The following is a 20,976-nucleotide window of genomic DNA, read 5'->3' on the forward strand; positions in this document are numbered from 1 at the left end:
AGCACTTAACAAATGCCATTGTTATTATTATTATATGATACTTCTTAAGGCAACTAGCAAGAAGGAAGATTTGAGACCATCTTATGTGCAGATCCTGTCACAGGTGTCAGGTGTGCATGGAGCCACCATGAATTATGAAATGAATTTCCCTCTGGAAAATTCTGATCCTAGGGTTCACCCTCTAGACTATAAGCTCATTGTGGGCAGGGAATGTGTCTGTTAAATTGCTATATTATATTCTCCCAACTGCTTAGTACAGTGCCCTGCACACAGTAAGCACTCAGTAGACCCGATTGATGGAATGACTGACTGAAATACTATTAGGTGTAAACCTAACACAAATAGAGGTTGTAGCTTGCAGACAGGATTGACATTTTGCAGGCAGATCCATTTATCCTGCATACAAGCCACTCCAGGCAGGCCATTCTATCTGATTGACAAACTGTCATTAAGGTTTTGCTGATGAAAAGGGAGGGCATCCCACATAGAGGTGCTGAACTCCCTCACTAACCTAGTATGGATAAATCCAACCCACAGATGACTTTTACTATGCCTTGTTAGAAAACCCTCTACTATTTATCATAAAAGCCATGAGCCCCCTTGGGATTGTTAAAAATCTGTCTTTAATCACTTTTTCTGTGGGTCAGGGGACTCACTAAAGGTGCAATACCAGAAACTCATGAAGAAAACAATTCCAGAATGATTTCTAGGGAGGGAAATAACAATGTGTAATCAGCAAGAAAAGGACCTCCTCCAGTCTGAGACACAGCATGGTTTAGTGGAAAGAGGATGGGTTTAGAAGTGAGAGGTTGTGGGTTCTAATCCCGTCTCTGCTACTTGTGAGCTGTGTGACCTTGGGCAAGTCACTTAACTTCTCTGTCCCTCAGTTACCTCATCGGTAAAATGGGGATGAAGACTGTGAGCCCCACGTGGGACAACCTAATTTCCTTATATTTGCCCCAGCACTTAAAACAATGCTTGAAACATAGTAAGCACTTAACAAATACTAACATTATTCTTATTGTTAACATTATTAAGTCTACTTTCCCCAGCTGGCTGCAATTTTTATATATGTGATTGTTTATGAATAAAGTTCTTGCCTGCTGGGCAGATGTCTGTATCGAATGTACAAGTAATTTTAGAAAGTAATGAGTTTTGGGGCCAAAGCCCAACACACTTTCTAAAAGCCATTGAAGTTTTCAACAACTTGGACTCATCTGAACTTTGGAATTCCCTTTTCAGCTATTAAAATGCATGCTCATATAAGTGAGGAGATGCCAGTAAAATGAATCAGAGCTTTGACATTATGGTTTTTAAGGTTTCAGACTTTATGTAAAACCTCATTTCTCTACTATTCATTCCAAACTTTTTGGAGAGAAGTTTTGGCTTTGGTTTTTCTCTAAAATGTCTTTAATAGGCAAATCAGAACAGGTGTTCCAACATGTTGAGATAAAAGGGTAACTATTCCAGGCATTATGGGAAAAGAAGGAAAATTTAGGATTTGGAGGCAGGATTCTGAATTCTTGTCCGGGGTTGCAGTAATGTCTATATTGCTCTTTTATAAGGTCCAGAATCGTGCTCAAAATTTGACCCTTGCCATTAGTTAAAACCTGTAGCAGATTTGCTTCATCTGGAAAAGGCAACATTAAACGCTGTATTTTAGAAAAGGCAAAGTAAGAGGAAATCACTTTTAAATGTCCCCAAAACTCTCACCGAGAAACCAATTGAGACTTGTATTTCAACTGACCCTATAGGGAGTGTTGATTAAAGGGTAAAACCAAAGAAGGGCACACTCCATTTGCAACTTCAAAACTGTCCATTCTTTTCAAGAGTTACAATCGCAGGAGGGAGAGGCAGAGGCAACGTGAGAACCAGAGAAGTGCCTAGAGTCAGAGTCAGGAGCCCAGCTGAACTTCTTGTTTTCTCCTTTGTGTTTCACAGATTCCAATTATGGAGGCAAGATTCCAATTGTGTGCTTCGCCCAAGGAGGTGGAAAAGAAACACTGAAGGTGAGTTGGCTTTTAGAGTGGGTGTGGAGGTCTGGGATTATGATTTTATGAAAAGCAGCATGAACTAGTGGACAGAGCATGGGCCTGGGAGTCAGAGGACCTGGGTTCTAATCCTGCCTCAGCCACTTGTCTGCTGTGTGACCTTGGGCAATCACTTTACTTTTCTGTGCCTCAGTTACCTGATCTGTAAAATGGGGATTAAGACTGTGAGCACTATGTGGGACAGGGATTATGTCCAACCCGATTATCTACCTCAGCTCTTAGTATAGTGCCTGGCACATAGTATATGCACAACAGATGCCACATTTTATTATTATTATTATACATTTAGTAAACAATAGATCAGTATCTGAATTTCCAAGCTTGTTAGTGTAGTGTAGAGAAGCAGTGTGGCATAGTGGCAAGAGCATGGGCTTTGGACTCAGAAATCATGGGTTCAAATCCCGGCTCTGCAATTGTTAGCTGTGTGACTTTGGGCAAGTCACTTAACTTCTCTGGGCCTCAGTTACCTCATCTGTAAAATGGGGATTAAAAACTGTGAGCCCCCAGTAGGACAACCTGATCACCTTGTATCTTCTCCAGTGCTTAGAACAGTGCTTTGCACATAGTAAGCACTTAATAAATGCCATTATTATTATCAATGAGTGTATGGCACTGTATGTGTGTGTTTATCAGTCCAGCCCTCAATGCTAACCATAGTGACATCTATATTAACATCCTTATAGTGTTATTGTCAGATGATAATCTTATCAATAAGGTATCATTGTTTAGATCATAGTTGCAGTCAATATATCCTCTTACTTAGAAAGTGACAAACTCTATTTGTGATTATGAACTCATCAACATATTCTCAAAACAGACATAGGTCTGTCCTCCCTCCTATTTAGACTGTTAGCCCCACTGGGGACAGGGACTGTGTCCAACCTGATTAACTTGTAGCTACCCCAGTGCTTACAACAGTTCTTGACACATAGTATGTGCTTAACAAATGCAACAACAACAACAATAATAATAATAGGTCATTTTTATGTAATTTACCAATCGCCTGTGGCCCAATGATTTCCCCCACATTTCAGTGTCTTTGAGTGCAAATGCATGGAAAAATCAGTTTGTCAGATTTTAGTACTACTGTGATGAATCTATCTAGATTCAAATACAAATCTTTATGTCTTATTGATGTCAGTGAAAATGGGACCACATGCTTTAATAACTGTGGGAGAGAGCTTTTATTTTAAAGTTAAGTGTAAGATATTAAATGCTTACAAATAACTGTGGACAGATCTGTAATGCTCGAGACAAGCAATGTGTCTGATCATATAGCCTACACTGGCAAATCTTCATTCAGAAAAAAGGTGTATCCTGCATCTGTTTCCTACAGCTGTTCCTCCACAGAAAGCTTAATTTCTCCCAGTTCTGCAATGTCAACTCTGTATACAACTTGCTCATCCACACAGAATAACTGCAAGTCAGTGCCTGGGGAGCAGAATAGCCCTGTGACATCAATTACTGTTGTGTCATCATCCACTGACAGAGTGTGATGCCATTTCTGTCACTAAAACCACTGAGGTGTTGCCAATCTTAGTATTATAGGGTCATTCAAATAGTCCAGAGTTGGAGGATAGTGAGACTGGAATTCATCAATCAATGATATTTATTGAACACTTACTGTGTGCAGAGCACTGCATTGAGTATAATAGTAGACATCATCACCTCCTTCAAGGAATTTATAATCTAGTGGAGGAAGATAGATATGAAAATGATTTATAGGTAGGAGGAAGAAGGAAGAGGGGAGATGTACATGAGTTAATACTTAAATAAGAAACTGAGAATGAAAGCGATAGATGACACCATGGCCTAAAGACATGGGCTTGGGAGTCAGGGAATGAGAGTTCTTGTCCTGGCTTTACCACTTGCCTGCTGTGTGACCTTGGGCAAGTCACTTAACTTTTCTGTATCTCCCTTTCTTCATCTCTAAAATGGGGATGAAATACTGGTTCATCCTCCCTCTTAGACTGTAAGCCCTGTAGTTGATTGTGGGCTGGGAGTGTGTCTGTTTATGGTTCTATAGTACTCTCCAAAGTGCTTAGCACAGTGCTCTGGCACACAGTAAGTGCTCAGTAAATAGACTGAATGAATGAATGAACTCTGTTATATTGCACTCTCCAAAACAGTTAGCACAGTGTTCTGCATTTGGAAAGCACTCAATATATATGATTGACTGATCGACTATATGAGTCAGAGATTGCATCTGGTCATGTACTTAAACAGCATTTCAATCAATCAATGGAATTTATTGAGTGTTTATTATTGGGAGAGTACAGTGTAAATGAATTGATAGACATACTCCCTCCCCACAAGGAGCTGACAGCCTAGAGGAGTAGCAGCACTTAGCATAGTGCTTGGAGCATAGTACTTAAAAAATACCATCATTAATGGACTTCTATTATTAATTGTAGTGGGTAGTAGAAGAGGATGAGGTGGGCTTCAAAGGTGAGGGCTGGAAAGGGTGGAATGTTGTGAAAACAACATTGGGGTAAAGGAGCTTATTAGTGAGAAAATCTAGGGCTAATCCACTACCAATGGTAGTTATATGTAACTCATTATACTTTTTTTGAAATATTCAATATCATTTTTGAAATATTCAAGTAGTAAAGGGTAGATCTGAAAGACTTCACATTTTATTAGACATTAAAATGACATGTTATGCAATATGAACGTATATCCAAATTCACCCTGACCAACCTTCAGTTTCTTAGTGCACAATTAACCCCTCAGTTTCTCCCCCAAATGAATGGGTTTTCTGTTTTATTGGAACTCAACTGAAAGAATTAGTTCATTACTGAGCTTCATTACTGAGCTTGATTTCACTTCTGGTTATAAGTTATAAAAGCTTTCCGAATTGAGGCTGACAAGAACTCACATGTTCACATAGTAAGTCCCCAATAAATACTATTGATCAATTGACAGATTTTCATGGGTCATGTGTTTTGTCCACAGGCCATCAATATTGCTGTAAAAAGTAAAATTCCCTGTGTGGTGGTGGAAGGCTCGGGCCAGATTGCTGATGTGATAGCAAATCTGGTTGAAGCAGAAGATCCCCTGGCATCTTCAACGGTCAAGGAGAAGCTATTGAGGTTTTTGCCCCGGACTGTTTCCCGACTACCAGAGGAAGAGACTGAAAGCTGGATCAAATGGGTGAGTTAGGACAAAAGAAACAGGTGATGGGATCAGAGAGGTTCAAGGGACTCTTCAAGTCAGGACAACTGCCAGCTATCAACAAAGAGGCTGAGGGTGCTATATCTACAGTTGTAGGAATTGGAGTCTTAGCTGAGAACTTGAAGAGAGAAGCGGTGGGGCCCAGTGGAAAGAGAATGGGCCTGGGAGTCAAAGAACCTGGGTTCTAATTCCAATTCTGCCATTTGCCTTCTCTGTGACCTAGGGCAAGTCACTTAAATTATCTGTGGCTTAATTACCTCATCTGTAAAATTGAAATTATACTATAAGCCCTGTGTGGGATGGGGACACTGTCCAATCTTCTTATACTGTATTAACCCTAGTGCTTAATATAGTACTTGGCACATAAGTGCTTAACAAATTCTACAATTATTATATTTGACTTACTAACACCCCCAAAAAACTGCCATGGGCAGCTATTCTTTAGAACCATATTCTAATGGCCGGGAGAAAGAGCTTGGAATAATGTCATTTTTAGAAAGACTGAGAGCAATTAGCAAGAGAACCATACCTGTTGAAGAAAACATTACTGTGGAACAACTGAATTGCTCAATTAGCAGCCCAATGATTCAGTTCAGGATCTCTCTCTCTCTCTCTCTCTCTCTCTCTCTTTCTCTCTCTCTCTCTCTCACACACACACACACACACACACACACACATTCTCTCTGTCTCTCTTTCTCCCTCAGTCTTTGTCTCTGACTCTAACTCCCCTTTATCATTTTTTTCTCACTTGGTCAATTACCTCATTGCCAAGGCCATCTCTGGACGATGCAAGAGCTCATTAGCTGCTACAATTCTTAATGCAAAGTTTTTTAAAAATAGCCCATTAAGTTACCATCCCCTCTGCATTTCTCACCACTTCACTGTCATTGTAGATATTTAATGGTCGTATTCCAGGTCACTCAGTTCATTAGACAGGTCTGGCACATTAGTAGCAGCACCTCCAAATGTGTCTATAACAGTTGGATTGATAGTTGGGCATCTTTTAGAGTCTGGGCTGCCATCTGGAAGCACTGAAGGGAGGGGGGATGGTGGTTTGCAGAAAATCAATGGTCTCTCCGCCAGGGCCATGTCTTGCAAACTGACATTCCCACCATGATTCATACAGGAAAAGCATGCAAGGGCTAGTAAAAATAGGCAGACAGAATTTTTCTAATGGGGTTTGGTGTCCTCTTTTTAAAAGGGTCATCCGGGAACTCATCAGCAATACCTAATGCACTACGGTGGGTACTCCTAGAATAGAAGCAGTCACTTATTTCTGATTTCAGTGTGGCCGGCAGATGTCATATATTTCTAATTCTTCGTAAAATGGTCCTAGAGGTATATTGCACTTTATCTAAGGGGAAATAGGTAAGAGAAATACCCTACGAGCAAGGAGAAAAATATACTTTCATGGGAATACAGTTTATAGAAAATTAACATTAAATTGCCTCGATTGCTTTTAAGTAACTTCACATAAAGTGAGTACCTAGCTCTCAGAATGGGCCTTTGTGATTCCTTGTAGTATGACATTTAAAGGTGGATTCAGGTCTCCAAAATCACATGAGGTATTTTCCTCAGTCAGAAGAAGTATAAACCCAGAATCATATGGAAAATCGAGGCACTGGGAGTCAAGGTTTGGACTGTGAGCTCTTTGTGGGCAGTGAATGTCACTGTTGTTGTATTGTACTTTCCCAATCACTTAATGCAGTGTTCTGCACACAGTACGTGCTCAATAAATATGATTGATTGAATGAATGATTTTAGGGAACAGGTTAGCATTATTTAGGAATAAAATCAGGCATTCACCCTCCCACCACAGTTTTCTTTTCATTACTGATGGCCTTTTGAAAATTGAAATATCAAAATCATTGCTAGACCCCTCTAGAGTCACTGACCTCTTGAGGCCAGAAGTAAAGGATTTAAGGTGCCCAAAGTGAATTCATTATTTTTAGTTCAATTCTGGGGCTTAAGACATTCAAAATAGGTATCTGAAATTTAGGAGTGATCATCTTAACCCCATCATATGAATTTCATGGTGTCCACTGAAGTTCAGCTGACCACCACAGACCCCCAGCACTCAGGCCACCCACCCTGCACTATCTGGGCCGGCAACCTCAGCCCCACCAGGAGGGAGTTCTTGACCTATTGTTGAGGGTAATCCCTGCCCCAGAGGCTTCTGGGAGTTGGGCAACTCTTTAGGGCTAGGAGGGAGGACGAAAGGTAGGAGGGAAATGGGGGCAGGAACTAACAAAGGAATTGGACCCTCATTCTTCATCTTCCGGAGGCACTCTCCTGATCCCTATGCCCAAAGCAGCACAGCCCAAGCCTGTCACAGCCATGGGACCAAAAGTGACGGTGTCCTGCTCTGAGCTGGACAGAACTGAGTCCATCTGTCCCTGGAGACATCTGCAGCCTCAGTGTGGAAGCAACTTTAACTGGGAGCCCCATGGGGGACAGGGACTGTTTCTAATCAGATTATCTATTATCTACCCCAGGGCTTAATTAATTAATGATGGCATTCGTTAAGTGCTTACTATGTGCCAAGCACTGTTCTAAGTAACGGGGGAGATACGAGGTAATGAGGTGGTCTCACATGGGGCTCACAGTCTTAATCCCCATTTTACAGATGAGGCGAGGCACAGAGAAGTTAAGTGACTTGCCCAAAGTCACACAGCAGACAAGTGGCGGAGTCGGAAAATTAGAACACGTGACCTCTGACTTCCAAGCCCGGGCTCTTTCCACTGAGTCAAGCTGGCTTAATACAGTGCTAGGGCAGCACTGGGCCTCTGGTTGAGGGTGGGTGAGGGTTCATTTGAACCCACCACCACAGGACAGGCCTTGTTCAGGATGGAGTATGAGGCAATTAAACTAGTTGGATATACAATTAAATGAGCTATGTAAAAGTGTGTTGAAACAGTGTGATTTGCTCTTCAAACTCCTCCTCTTCAAAGGTTTCACATAGATTTGCTCTTCTGTACAAAAAAAGGTGCCCCTCCTTGTTTTCACTTTTTTCTTCAATATCAAGAAATACATGAACAAGTACTTTGTAGGGAAGTCAACAAGCCCTCTGTGTGTTAAAGCAGGCACTGGCAGTCCTCTCCCTGAACAGGAAGGATGCAGAGGATGTATTATCCAGTTTACCATTTGGGAATGGTAGCTCCTTTTTTTCCCCCATTGTATTTCTTAAGCACTTACTATGTGCCAGACACTGTTCTAAAGCTCTGGGGTAGATACAAGGTAATCAGGCTCACAGTCTTAACCCCCATTTTACAGATGAGTTAACTGAGGCATTTAAAAGTTGAGTGAATTGCCCAAGGTCACACAGCAGACAACTGGCAGAGCTGGGATGAGAAACCAGGTCCTTCTGACTCCTAGGCCTGTTCTCTGTCCACTAGGGAACACTGCTTCTTGCCATTATGCTGCTGCTGCTGCTGTTTTTACTTGTTGCTGTTACCCTACTTAGATTTCCATCCTCTTGTCTCCTTTGCAAATGCCTGGGCTAACGGTAACCCAAACTTCAATCATTCCAATTTCAGTATCCTCTTTTTCCTCTACTCTCCCATTCCTTTCCTTTGAGCCTGAGTTAGTTTGCATTTTGACTCGAAAAGTTGACCAAGCCAGGTCTAGTAAAATGCACTCTGTAGAAAATTGCTTAGAATTTAATTCCAAAGTTCCCACCTCTTTCTGTTTGGGATTGCAATGAGGGACCAGCTTTCTTCTTCATTGCAATTTCATTCGAAGTGAATAGCACCATGCTTTGTCCCATGTAACTGCTCAATGCCTAGTAGTTAATAATATTAATGATGGCATTTGTTAAGCGCTTACTATGTGCAAAGCACTGTTCTAAGCACTGGGGAGGATACAAGGTGATCAGGTTGTCCCACGTGGAGCTCACAGTCTTAATCCCCATTTTACAGATGAGGTAACTGAGGCCCAGAGAAGTTAAGTGACTTGCCCAAAGTCACATAGCTGACAACTTGCGGAGCCGGGATTAGAACCCATGACCTCTGACTCCCAAGCCTGTGTTCTTTCCACTGAGCCAAGTGAATCAACTCATGAGTCCTTCTAGACTGTGAGCCTGTTGTGGGCAGAGATTGTCTCTCTTTGCTGCTGAATTGTACTTTCCAAGCACTTAGTACAGTGCTCTGCACACAGTAAGCGCTCGGTAAATATGATTGAATGAATGAGTTACTGAACTGAAAAATAAGTAGATGGGATAAATGGTCCATCTCAGGATTCAAATTAAACAGATGCTAACATTCTATTTCACCAGCCATCTTTATCAACTGATGTGTGTTGGGGTTTATTTTTACAGAATAATGAGAGGGTAAGTGAACACAGTGGAGAAAAATAGTTTGATCCTGGCTACCTGTTGACTGAATAGACAATTATTTCAAATGAGAATTGAGACATCGGGAAAGAAAACTTAAAGAGGAAGTTTTTTGTTAAAATGATTGAGTGTCAAGATGAGAAAAACTCCCAATGGCTACCCCCTTCCCTAATCTCCTTACTACTAGCTTCAAGGCTTTCTACACTTGGTTTTTGTATATCTGCTCTCTTCACCCATATTGCTCTGTTCACCCTCTTTGCTCTACCTAAACTCACTTTGACACTACACCTCACTCTCAACCCTCCAGCTTCTGACCCTGCAGAATTATTCCTGGAGGTGGTAGCTATTAGAAAATGTATTGATCAAGAGACAGGGTTTGGCAAACTGAAGGAGTCTGGCAAACTGAAGGAGTAGGGTGTTTCCAGGGTGAGGAAAGGAAAGAGCAATGAATCAGGGTGGGACAGCTGAGGATAACTTAGGAGGAGGAAAGAGCATGGCAGCAGGGAGAGAACTGAATAAAGTTGAATGTGCTGAGAACCTAGCAACCCTACTGAAAGGGTAGGCAGCAAGCTGGAAATGGCCTGAATCTCTACTAATGAGATTAAGTTCCTGTGCTGTCAGAAGGCAGAGCTTTGAAAATTTCTACTCACCAAAATTTTGGAGAAATGTTCTCTCTCTCAACATGTCAGACATAGCATCTTCTATGATGCAAAATTGTTCTTTTTCTATGTAAGGGATCAAATTAGGCTTTTGGGGGTTGAGGAGGCCTGGTTGTTGGCATATCTGCTTCTTCTGGGACCCTTGCCCATATGTCTTTTGAAAATATTGGGGAATTTTTATCCAGTTCTAGCAATCCATGTGTAATTTTGGCAAAAGGAAAATTCATTACAATTGAGTCCCAGGTATTTATGGAAATTAAGCAAAACCATTAATTTTGTACTGATATTATTAGTCAAAGCCCTTATTGCATTTCTCCAACCATATTGGACTTTGGAAGCATGGGTTATATGTAGGCTAAGAATATGCGAAGGCAAGCCCCCCTGCTGATTTATGAAATGGGATGGTAAAGTACCTTACAAGTCCGTAAGTTTCTCACAAACACCATTTTTATTTTTATTTGTGTTAGCTCAAAGAAATCCTTGAAAACCCTCACCTACTGACAGTTATTAAAATGGAAGAAGCTGGTGATGAAATTGTAAGCAGCGCAATTTCCTATGCCCTGTATAAAGGTGAGCAACAGCATTGTGTTCTCTCGCATACAGCTTTTCGTGGTGCCCTTAACTTTTTGATATCTAACTTAGGATTTCTAGGTGGGGGGCACTGGAAGGACTTGATATCATTTCTCCAGTTGTGTTTCGCAGGTTGTGAAAGGATATGAAATGGAGTAAGCACATAGTAAGATCTCAATAAATATCATTGACTGGGGAAGGATTGTTCAGTCTGGGAGAGGAACCCAGCAGAAAGATAGAAAATGAAGGGTGGAAAAATGAATCAATCATATCTATTGAGCACTTACCATGTGCAAAGCACTGTACCAAGCACTTTCGAGAGTACAATACAACAAAATTGGTAGACAGCTCCCTTCCCACAGAGAGCTTACAGGCTAGAGGGATAAAGAACCACTTATCTGCAAGGACAAGTGCAATAGCAGCATCTCCCAAGAACTGGGCTTTTTTCCTTCATCTTCATTTATCTTCATAAATGATGCAAGAGTAAGAGTGGTTATGAAATCTCTAAAATTCTCAGATGGCTTCAAGCTCTCCTGGGTGGGAAATTCCCATACATCAAGGATGGAACTCTAGGAAGTCTCCATGCACCTGGGAGCGATGGCAGAAAAGTGACAGAAGAGCTTCAGGGGGACCAAATACAAGGTTATTCTCCTAGGGAAAAATGATCTAAGAAAAAGCATCCATCTTGCAAATTGAATATGACATAAGGCTTAATATATTGTTTCTGAAAAAGGCATTCATTTAAAGTGATATTTAAAATCGCTGTGAGTGCTTTATTCACCTGAAGGCACCACCATTCCCTTGGTTAATGCTAGCTTCTAGTAAGCTAATGATTTCCCTTTATCCCTTGCAGCCTTCAGTACCAATGAACAGGATAAGGATAACTGGAATGGACAGCTCAAATTGCTGCTGGAGTGGAACCAGTTGGATCTAGCCAATGATGAAATCTTCACCAATGACCGCCGGTGGGAGGTAAATAGGGAAGTCAGTTCCTAAGTCATGGGATCATTCCAAGGTCATTTCCAGAAATCATATACGGGGCTTTTAAATGGGTTACATTTTGAGGTCTTTATATTCAAGCTTTTAAGGGACCGTCTCAGCAACCTCTACCAAGAATAATCACAAAAGAAAGATATTAACAAAGTGCATTAAAATATTTTTTCCGGTGCTTCTTAAGCACTTAATATGTGTCAGGCACTGTCCAAAGAAGTGGGATAGATACAAGATAATCAGGTTGGAAATAGCCCCTGTCCCACATGGGGCAGTCTTAATGAGGGAACTGAGGTGCAGAGAAGTGAAGTGACTTGCTCAAGGTCACACAACAGACAAGTGATAAATATATATATCGCCTCATTCTGTAACACCCAGGCTGTATGGCAGGCTGAGTTCAGAAGAGAAGATGACCTCCTTGATCATTTCATCAAGGAAATCAGAGCTTTCCAGACACTGTCAAGTTTTTTTCTTTAGGGTTTGAACACAACTGGGCTGCCAGCCTCATGTGTCTTCATGAGTTGTTAACTTCAGAACCCTGGTACTGCAACCATCTGTAGGCCGTAGATCTTCCAAATTGCACCTATTCATAAAATATAGACTTCCCCTGGGTGCAGTTCAGCCATTTATCAGGAAATAAGTGAGTTACAATCCTTCCCTGCCTCAAGCTTTAAGTACCATCTGAAGTCTAAAGGAAGAAAGCTGGGTTGTCAGTGGTTGTGAACAAGGTAAAAACAGCCCAGGTGTACTTCGGATAGCAGTTAATTCCTCAGTTCTTGAGTTGAGGAACATGTTCATTCATTCAATTGCATTTTTTGAGCACTTACTGTGTGCAGGTCACTACTAAGCACTTGGGAGAGTAGAACCATAAATAGCCAGATTCCCTGCCCACAATGAGTTTAAAAGGACCTTAGAGTCATTCTCCCTGCTCAATGAACACATCTAAGATGAAAGAGACAGCGCAAGTCACACTAGCATTCCTGCCTCCTTCCTAAACTAAAAGATCAGTACCAAATTGAATGGTGTGATTAAAAGTGACAGACTGAAGGGCAGTTTACAGCAGACCAATGACTCAAAAATAAAATTACATTGGTGGCAACTTTATTAGATGGATTAAATATTGGCATCCACATTGGTAAGAAACAGTCATAGAAGAGATGTGATGCAGGAGAGATAAGAGAGGAAAACATTCAAGTGGTAGGAACAAGCAGCAGGGTCTAGTGGACAGAGAATGGGTCTAGGAGTCAGAAGGACCTGGGTTCAAATGTTGGCTCTGTCACTTGCCTGCTGTGTGACCTTGGGTAAGTCACTTCTCTGGGCCTCAGTTGCCTCATCTGTAAAATGGGGATTAAGACTGTGAGCCCCATGTGGAACATGATTGTGTCCAACTTGATTAGCTTGAATTTAACCCAGCACTTAGTAGAGTGTCTGTCACATAGTACGCGATTAACAAATAAGAACCCTACAAGAATTCTACACCGAAGAGCTAGAGTTTAATCTATTACTACAGTAGTGATACCAGAGAGGAAAACACAATCAACCAATCACTAGTATTTATTGAGAATTTGCTGTGTGCAGAGCACTGAACTAAGCACTGGGGGCAGTTTCAGATTGTCAGGTCCAACTAAATTAGGTGGTGGGGAATGGGGAGGGTACTCTACAATAAAGGAAAATTTCAGAAGACACCTAGCATGGCAAAACTGTTTTTTTATTATGATTTAGAAAGAAAGGCATTTACACAGATTTGCTTCATTTGGACTTCACTTGTGATTATTATCTTCTTCTTTCTCACTAGTCTGCTGACCTCCAAGATGTCATGTTTACAGCCCTAGTAAAGGACAGGCCAAAATTTGTTCGACTTTTTCTAGAAAATGGATTGAACCTCAGGAAATTTCTCACCAATGAAGTCCTCACAGAGCTCTTCTCCAACAATTTCAGTTGCCTCGTCTACAAGAACCTGCATATTGCTAAGAATTCATACAATGATGCCCTTCTCACTTTTGTCTGGAAGTTGGTGGCAAACTTTCGAAGAGGTGCCAGAAAGGATGACAGAAATAGCAAGGATGATGTGGAGATACAGCTTCATGTATGTTCCTAAAAATTTTGTAAGATTTCATGACTTTTTGAGCACTCCCTGAGAAAAGATGTTCTTCCTGGGATTCAATGATACAGAATTTAAATATTCTCCAGAGAATTAATGTTCTCATGCTTTGGCATCAATGATCCTTTGTCTTCTGACCTGCTCTGTGCTATTTTTCAAGTGGACCTATGTTTTGTCTTCATTATTGAAACTTTGAACCTAACGGCCTATGGAGATAAGGTTCTATAGTTTGGAAAGAAACACTTAATTTTGTTTTACAACTGAAATAACTTGAGATGGTGTGCTTCAGCCTTTTTTTTTTTTTGAGGAGGAGGAATCAGGTCCATGACTAGGGAATAAAATATCCACCATTCATTCATTCATTCATTCATTCAATTCAATCATATTTATTAAGTGCTTACTGTGTGCAGAGCACAGTACTAAGTGCTTGGGAAGTACAAGTTCACAACATATAGAGATGGTCCCTACCCAACAATGGGCTCACAGTCTAGAAGGGGGAGACAGACAACAAAACAAAACATGTGGATGGGTGTCAAGTTGTCAGAACAAATAGAATTAAAGCTAAATGTACATCATTAACAAAATAAATAGAATAGTAAATATGTACAAGTAAAATAGAGTAATAAATCTGTACAAACATATATACAAGTGCTGTGGGGAGGGGAAGGAGGTAGGGTGGGGGGATGGGGAGGAGAAGAGGAAAAAGGGGGCTCAGTCTGGGAAGGCCTCCTGGAGGAGGTGAGATCTCAGTAGGGTTTTGAAGGGAGGAAGAGAGCTAGCTTGGCGGATGTGTGGAGGGACAGCATTCCAGGCTGGGGGAGGATGTGGGCCGGGGGTCGATGGTGGGACAGGCGAGAATGAGTACAATGAGGAAGTTAGTGGCAGAGGAGTGGAGGGTGTGGGCTGGGCTGTAGAAGGAGAGAAGGGAGGTGAGGTAGGAGGGGGCAAGGTGATGGAGAGCCTTGAAACCGAGAGTGAGGAGTTTTTTTTGATGCGTAGGTTGACAGGCAGCCACTGGAGATTTTTGAGGAGGGGAGTAACATGCCCAGAGCGTTTCTCCACAAAGATGATCCGGGCAGCAGCATGAAGTATAGACTGAAGTGGGGAGAGACAGGAGGATGGGAGATCAGAGAGGAGGCTGATGCAGTAATCCTGAGTTTCTCTATAAAACAAGGAAGGAAGTGTCCCAGAAGAGCAAATATCTGAAATATGAAAAGTTTAGCAGAAGATTAAGGGTTTGTTAAAGGCCTAAGCAGTCACCACTATTGCTCATCATTAAAGGTCCATCTGGCTCGCAATGCTCCAATATTGTCTATCTCACCTTGAACACCTTTCCCATGCCCTCCCTCTTGCCTGCATCTCCCTCCCTCTCCTTATACTGCAGACTACTACTCTCCCTGCCTTCAAAGACTTATTAAGGTCACAACTCTTCCAAGAGGCCTTCCCTGATAAATCCCTCATTTCTCCTACTCCCTCTACCTTCTGTCTCATCCTTGCACTTGTATCTGTACCCTTTGAGCATTGGGTATTCACCCTATCCTCAGTCCCAAAACATTTATGTACATACCCATAAATTCATGGCTCAATGGAAAGAGCATGGGCTTAGGAGTCAGAGGTCATGGGTTCTAATCCTGGCTCCACCACTTGTCAGCTGTGTTACTTTGGGCAAGTCACTTACCTTCTCTGTGCCTCAGTTCCCTCATCTGTAAAATGGGGATTAAGACTGTGAGCCCTACATGGGACAACCTGATTACCTTGCATCCCCCCCAGCACTTAGAACAGTGCTTGACACATAGTAATCACTTAACAATTATCATGATTATTGTTATTATTATAAATTATTTCTTTATATTTATTTCTGTCCTCTACTAAACTGCAAACTCATTGTGGGCAAGGAACATGTCCTCCAACTCTGCTATATTGGACTCTCCCATGTATATAGTACAGTATTCTGCCCATAGTAAGTGCTCAATAAATATGATCGATTGATCAAGAACATAGCTATAGTATGGTAAGAGAAAGAATTTGTGATATGGAAAATGGTGCAAAAGCTGAGGAATAATTTGCTCAATAGTCCTTCCTCCCATTTCCATTCTTGTGACAAAAGTGATTCAAGGAAGGGTAACTCTTTAGAGAAATTTCAATTTGATGAAATCCAGATAATTAAAAAGCACTTTGTAAAATAACTGTCCATCTCCATTTCCCCTCAGGATGTGTCTCCTATCACAAGGCACCCTCTGCAAGCTCTTTTCATCTGGGCAATTCTTCAGAACAAGAGGGAGTTGTCAAATGTCATTTGGGAACAGGTAAGTAACTCAGCCCTGATCAATTCACTGCTACTCCAACTATGCCACTGTGCTCTCTCCTTCAGCCTTGCTGACCAAAACTCCAAAGTCTAAAAGATTTTTAACTGTGAACCAATAATGACTGGACGAGGCTTTTCTCTGGATAATTCATCTAATCTGAGGCTGGAAAGAGAGAATAATGTTAAACCTGGACTAGTTATATTGCTACTAAACTAGTTTGGTTATTTGATTTCAGAATTGAAGGTGTCATTACAGAATAATAACCTAGGCTCTAGAAGAATTAATCGGCTTAAAATCTGCTTTTCTTGGTCAAGTGTCTTAAATCACAGCAGGATATCTGACACTCCTTTTGGAGAGATCAGGGGAGAAGCTAAAGATATATGGCATTCTCTTCCCAGAGGCAGGTTGGTGGTTAGCCTATTTCCCTTGATACAGTTTAGTTGGGAATGGAGTTTTCAGGCTTTAAAAAAAATAGAATTCATAGGGTTATTTTTTTTTTTGTTCATTTTAGGTGGAGTAAAATTAGGTCTAAATTTAAAAAGTTTCCAGTTTTATTTTAACTTTCATTTTTCAGGCTCACAGACAACTCTGCTTACATGACAAATGTTTCTTTTGTAATATTATTTCCTTCTTTAGATGCAGATGGCTAAATGAGTGTTTGATATCATAGCCACTAGTGACATTCATGGCAATGTTATGGCTGGCTTAGCTAATCTAGAGGATAGGACTACAGTGTCAATGTAAAATTTAGCAATATTCAAATCTTTGATCATTCTCCCACCCCCTTGCCCTTACTGTATATTCTGGACCTGGAACATAAAGTAGCAGAATGGAGAGAAGAAGGAGGGAGGTGAACCATCTGAACTGATTTGATTTGGTTTGGTTTTCTTCTGGCTTAAATCATTTCCAAGGATTCTGGTCCTGCAAAACCAGCTGGATGGATCTGGGCCAGTCAGACCTCTACTCTGCAGCTGCCAGGGAAGATAAAGAGAAAACAGAGTTCTTTGAAGAGGTTATTAAGAGCCAGGGGAAAGTCCTGCTAGAGAATACAAAATAGCTTCCAGGTGCAGAGCTAGCATTCCCCCATCCCTCACCTGTAGAAAGTGATTAATCAAACCTGGAATTCTCTGTCTTCCCTCTCAGACCCGGGGCTGCACCCTGGCTGCCCTGGGAGCCAGTAAGCTGCTGAGAACCCTGGCCAAAGTGAAGAATGACATTAATGCTGCAGGGGAATCTGAGGAACTGGCCAATGAATATGAAACCAAAGCAGTAGGTAAGTTCGCAGTTTTTTGTTCTCTCTCTCCCCTCTCTCTCTCTCCCCACCACCTACACAGCTTACTATGGGCTAGGCACTGGAGTAGATATAAACCAGTCAGGTTGGTAACAGTGCCAGTCCCACATAATGATCACAGTTTTAATCTGCATTTTACAAAAGAGGTAACTGAGCCAAAGTGAAGTGATTTACCTAGGCCTCTTCTCTATCCACCATGCCATGCTGCTTCCCATGTTAAAGCACCAGTCTGTAGCAGGCCCTAACTCTCACTGATTTTTCAGAGCAAATCTATCAATCAATTAATTTTATTTTTTACAGTGTACTGTGCACCGTATGAAGCACTTGGGAGGGTACAGTAGACCAGTGTTGGTAGATATGTTCCTTGCCACAACACGCTTAATAATGATGATGGTATTTAAGTGCTTACTATGTGCCATGTACTGTACAAAATTCCAGGGTGGATACAAGTAAATTGGGTTGGACACAGTCCCTGTCCCATGTGGGGTTCACAGTCTCAGTCCCCATTTTACAGATGAGGGAACTGAGGCCCAGAGAAGTAAAGTAACTTGTGCAAGGTAACACAGCAGACAAGTAGCACAGACAGGATTAGAACCCATGGCCTTCTGACTCCCAGGTCTGTGATCTATCCTCTGTGCCATGCTGCTTCTCTCAGTCTAGAGGGGGAGACAGACATTAATATAAATAAATAAATTATGGATATGTACATATGCACTGTGAAGCTGAGGGAGGGGTGAAAAAAGGGAGCAAGTGCAAGGGTGAAGTAGAAGGGAGTGGGAAAAGATGAAATGAGGGCTTCATGAAGGAAGGCCTCTTTGAGGAGATGTGCCTTCAATAAGGCTTTGAAGCAGGGGAGAATAATTGTCTGTTGGATATGAAGAGGGAGGGCATTCCAGGCCAGTGGCAGGTCATGGGTGAGAGGTCAGAGGCAAGATAGAAAAGATCAAGGTACAGTGAGTAGGTAAAGGGATGAGGTCTTTAAAGAAGGTGTGCTAAGGGGAGCATACTGTATGCTGTTAACTATTGAGTTTGGGGACAGTGCTATTCCAAGGAGGGTCTTGGCTTCCTGGGCTCTTGTCATTATTGTTACTGGCCATCAAAGTTGAAAGGAAAAGCCCAACTTCCAGAACTTGGGTTTTGTTGCTTAGGAGAATTGTAGCATAAATATTTGGATTTCTAATTTGTAACCCCATGGGCTACCGAAAAATATTGTAAAATGTGATTTAGTATTGGATTTTCTTTTACCTCCACCTCCCCACCCACATCCTTTATTGGGAAGAAAACAGTATGCATCTTTGTGGGATTTACAATAGAGTAGCATCTCCAGCTCCTGGGAAATTCCATGTGCAAGAGATCATTGTTTTTCCCCTAACAATTTCAATATTCAGTAGAGTCTACCAGACTAAACTCAGACCCTATTTTCAAGGAATCCATAAAGCGAATACATCCAGGTAGATAAGAAAGGACAAGAGTAAAGGTTTAAATTTGGCTGACAAAATGAGATTGTCTATTTAAAAAAAAAATTGGATTTAATTCAGGCAGGGAAGAAATCCCAACAAAATGGACTACACATCCCAAACTCAGGTGAAGTCCCCCCTTGCAGAACTTTACTAAACATTTGTTCATGGCAGGGTCTTCCCCTTTTTAACCTCTGGAAAGACTGTCCCAACTCTAGTTGTTTTGTTTGTTTTCTTGGAAGATTTGAGACTTGTGAATCTGATTTCTGCTTTGGTAATTTATTATTTCAGTGGGGACTTTATATCACCCCCTTTATGTATCTTGCGTCTCAACTCAGTAGGGGAGTAGTATCAACAATGTTCTCTTCCATTGTTCTTGCCTCTGAGTTAGGGAGGATAAAGATAAGCTAGGTAGGACTAGCATCAGACATCAGGAAATAATAATAACAAATATCACTATCATAATTACTGTTAAGCACTTACAATTTTCCAAGGATTGTATCATTAAGCACTAAGGTAGATACAAGGTAATCAGGTAGGGCTCAGTTCCTGTCCCATATGAGGCTCACAGTATAGAGGAAAGGGAGAGCAGGTATTTAATCCTCATTTTACAGATAAAAACATGAAGCACAGAGAAGTTATATGAGCGTAGTGTTTAGGGCAAGGGCTTGGGAGTCAGAAGGTCATGGATTCTAATCCCAGCTCTGACACTTGTCTATTGTGTTACCTTGGGGCTGTCACTTTTCTCTGTGCCTCAATTACCTTATCTGTAAAATGGTGACCGAGACTGTGAACCCTACGTGGGACAGGGGATGTGTCAAACTTGATTTGCTTGTGTCCACTTCAGCACTTAGTACAGTGCCTGGCACATAGTAAGCACTTAACAAATTATTATTATTGATTTACCCAAAGTCACACAGCAGATAAATGTCAGAGCTGGGATTAGAACCCTGGAGATCAGTGCTCTTCCAACTAGACCATACTAAGAGGGTGCTCAAAAGGTCTTAGATTACTTTCTGGCAGATTTCATCAAGGGGACACTCATCCTACTGGTTCCTGCTGGCTCAGAACCACTATTGGAGCACAACCAATTTCCTGCTATGGGAGGGACCCAGTTGTAGATTTCAACTTGCCTCCAGGGAAGGTCACCTCTGATTGGGGGTTTTTCTCTGCCCCTTTGTCCCCTGTGGTTATGTTGTAGAGTTGTTCACTGAGTGCTATAGCAGCGATGAGGAGTTGGCAGAACAACTGTTGATCTATTCCTGTGAAGCCTGGGGTGGAAGCAATTGCTTGGAACTAGCCGTGGAAGCCAGGGACCAACAATTCATTGCCCAGCCCGGGGTCCAGGTAAAACAAAGAAACATTTAAGGGCCAGAGATAAATGAGGAGGGGGGAGGGGGTAACAGGACCTGGGGAAAATATGAGCGGTGAGGTGCTGAGGAGTTATGGAGAACTCCAAACAAATACATCAACAAGCACTTAGTACTGTTCTCTGCACAAAGTAATCACTAAATAAATTTGATTGAATGAGCAACAGAAACCCCTTTTAAGAAGGCATTGCAAGAGCCTGAATCAACTACCCATTCATTCATTCAATCGTATTTATTGAGCGCTTACTGTGTGCAGAGCACTGTACTAAGAGCTTGGGAAGTACAAGTTGGCAACATATAGAGACGGTCCCTACCCAACAGTGGGCTCAAAGTCTAGAAGGGGGAGACAGAGAACAAAACAAAACATTAACAAAATAAAATAAATAGAATAAATTTGTACAAATAAAATAAATAATTTATAAATAATAAATAATAATAAATAAAATAAATACCAGATGCAAACACCTATATTAGACACCTATATTAGTAGCACACGATAGCAGAAGACCTGGTCTCATAGAGTTAAATCTAGCTAATGGATATATTATGTAATTGCTCAATATGCACTAAGCAAAAGCACATTTTTACAGTTTGGTACATTTTAAATGCTGCAGAAGAAACAAAAACCTTGGCATTTATTTTACATGCTAGGAGGTCATGTTTAGTGCAGTATGATT

General features: G+C 41.4%; 1 protein-coding gene across 1 annotated transcript in view; it reads left to right on the forward strand.

The window, feature by feature from the left end:
• Positions 1 to 20,976, forward strand: part of TRPM8 (transient receptor potential cation channel subfamily M member 8) — a 70,949-nt gene that overhangs the window by 20,914 nt on the left and 29,059 nt on the right. Inside the window, exons 7-14 of the mRNA XM_038749351.1 lie at positions 1,942 to 2,009; positions 5,007 to 5,204; positions 10,682 to 10,784; positions 11,638 to 11,756; positions 13,570 to 13,860; positions 16,086 to 16,181; positions 17,325 to 17,454; positions 20,131 to 20,276. Of these exons, the coding sequence (XP_038605279.1) occupies positions 1,942 to 2,009; positions 5,007 to 5,204; positions 10,682 to 10,784; positions 11,638 to 11,756; positions 13,570 to 13,860; positions 16,086 to 16,181; positions 17,325 to 17,454; positions 20,131 to 20,276 (1,151 nt within the window). The remainder of the gene's footprint in view (positions 1 to 1,941; positions 2,010 to 5,006; positions 5,205 to 10,681; positions 10,785 to 11,637; positions 11,757 to 13,569; positions 13,861 to 16,085; positions 16,182 to 17,324; positions 17,455 to 20,130; positions 20,277 to 20,976) is intronic.

This window comes from Tachyglossus aculeatus, chromosome 7 (assembly GCF_015852505.1).
Source record: "Tachyglossus aculeatus isolate mTacAcu1 chromosome 7, mTacAcu1.pri, whole genome shotgun sequence".
Classification (NCBI taxonomy): domain Eukaryota; kingdom Metazoa; phylum Chordata; class Mammalia; order Monotremata; family Tachyglossidae; genus Tachyglossus; species Tachyglossus aculeatus.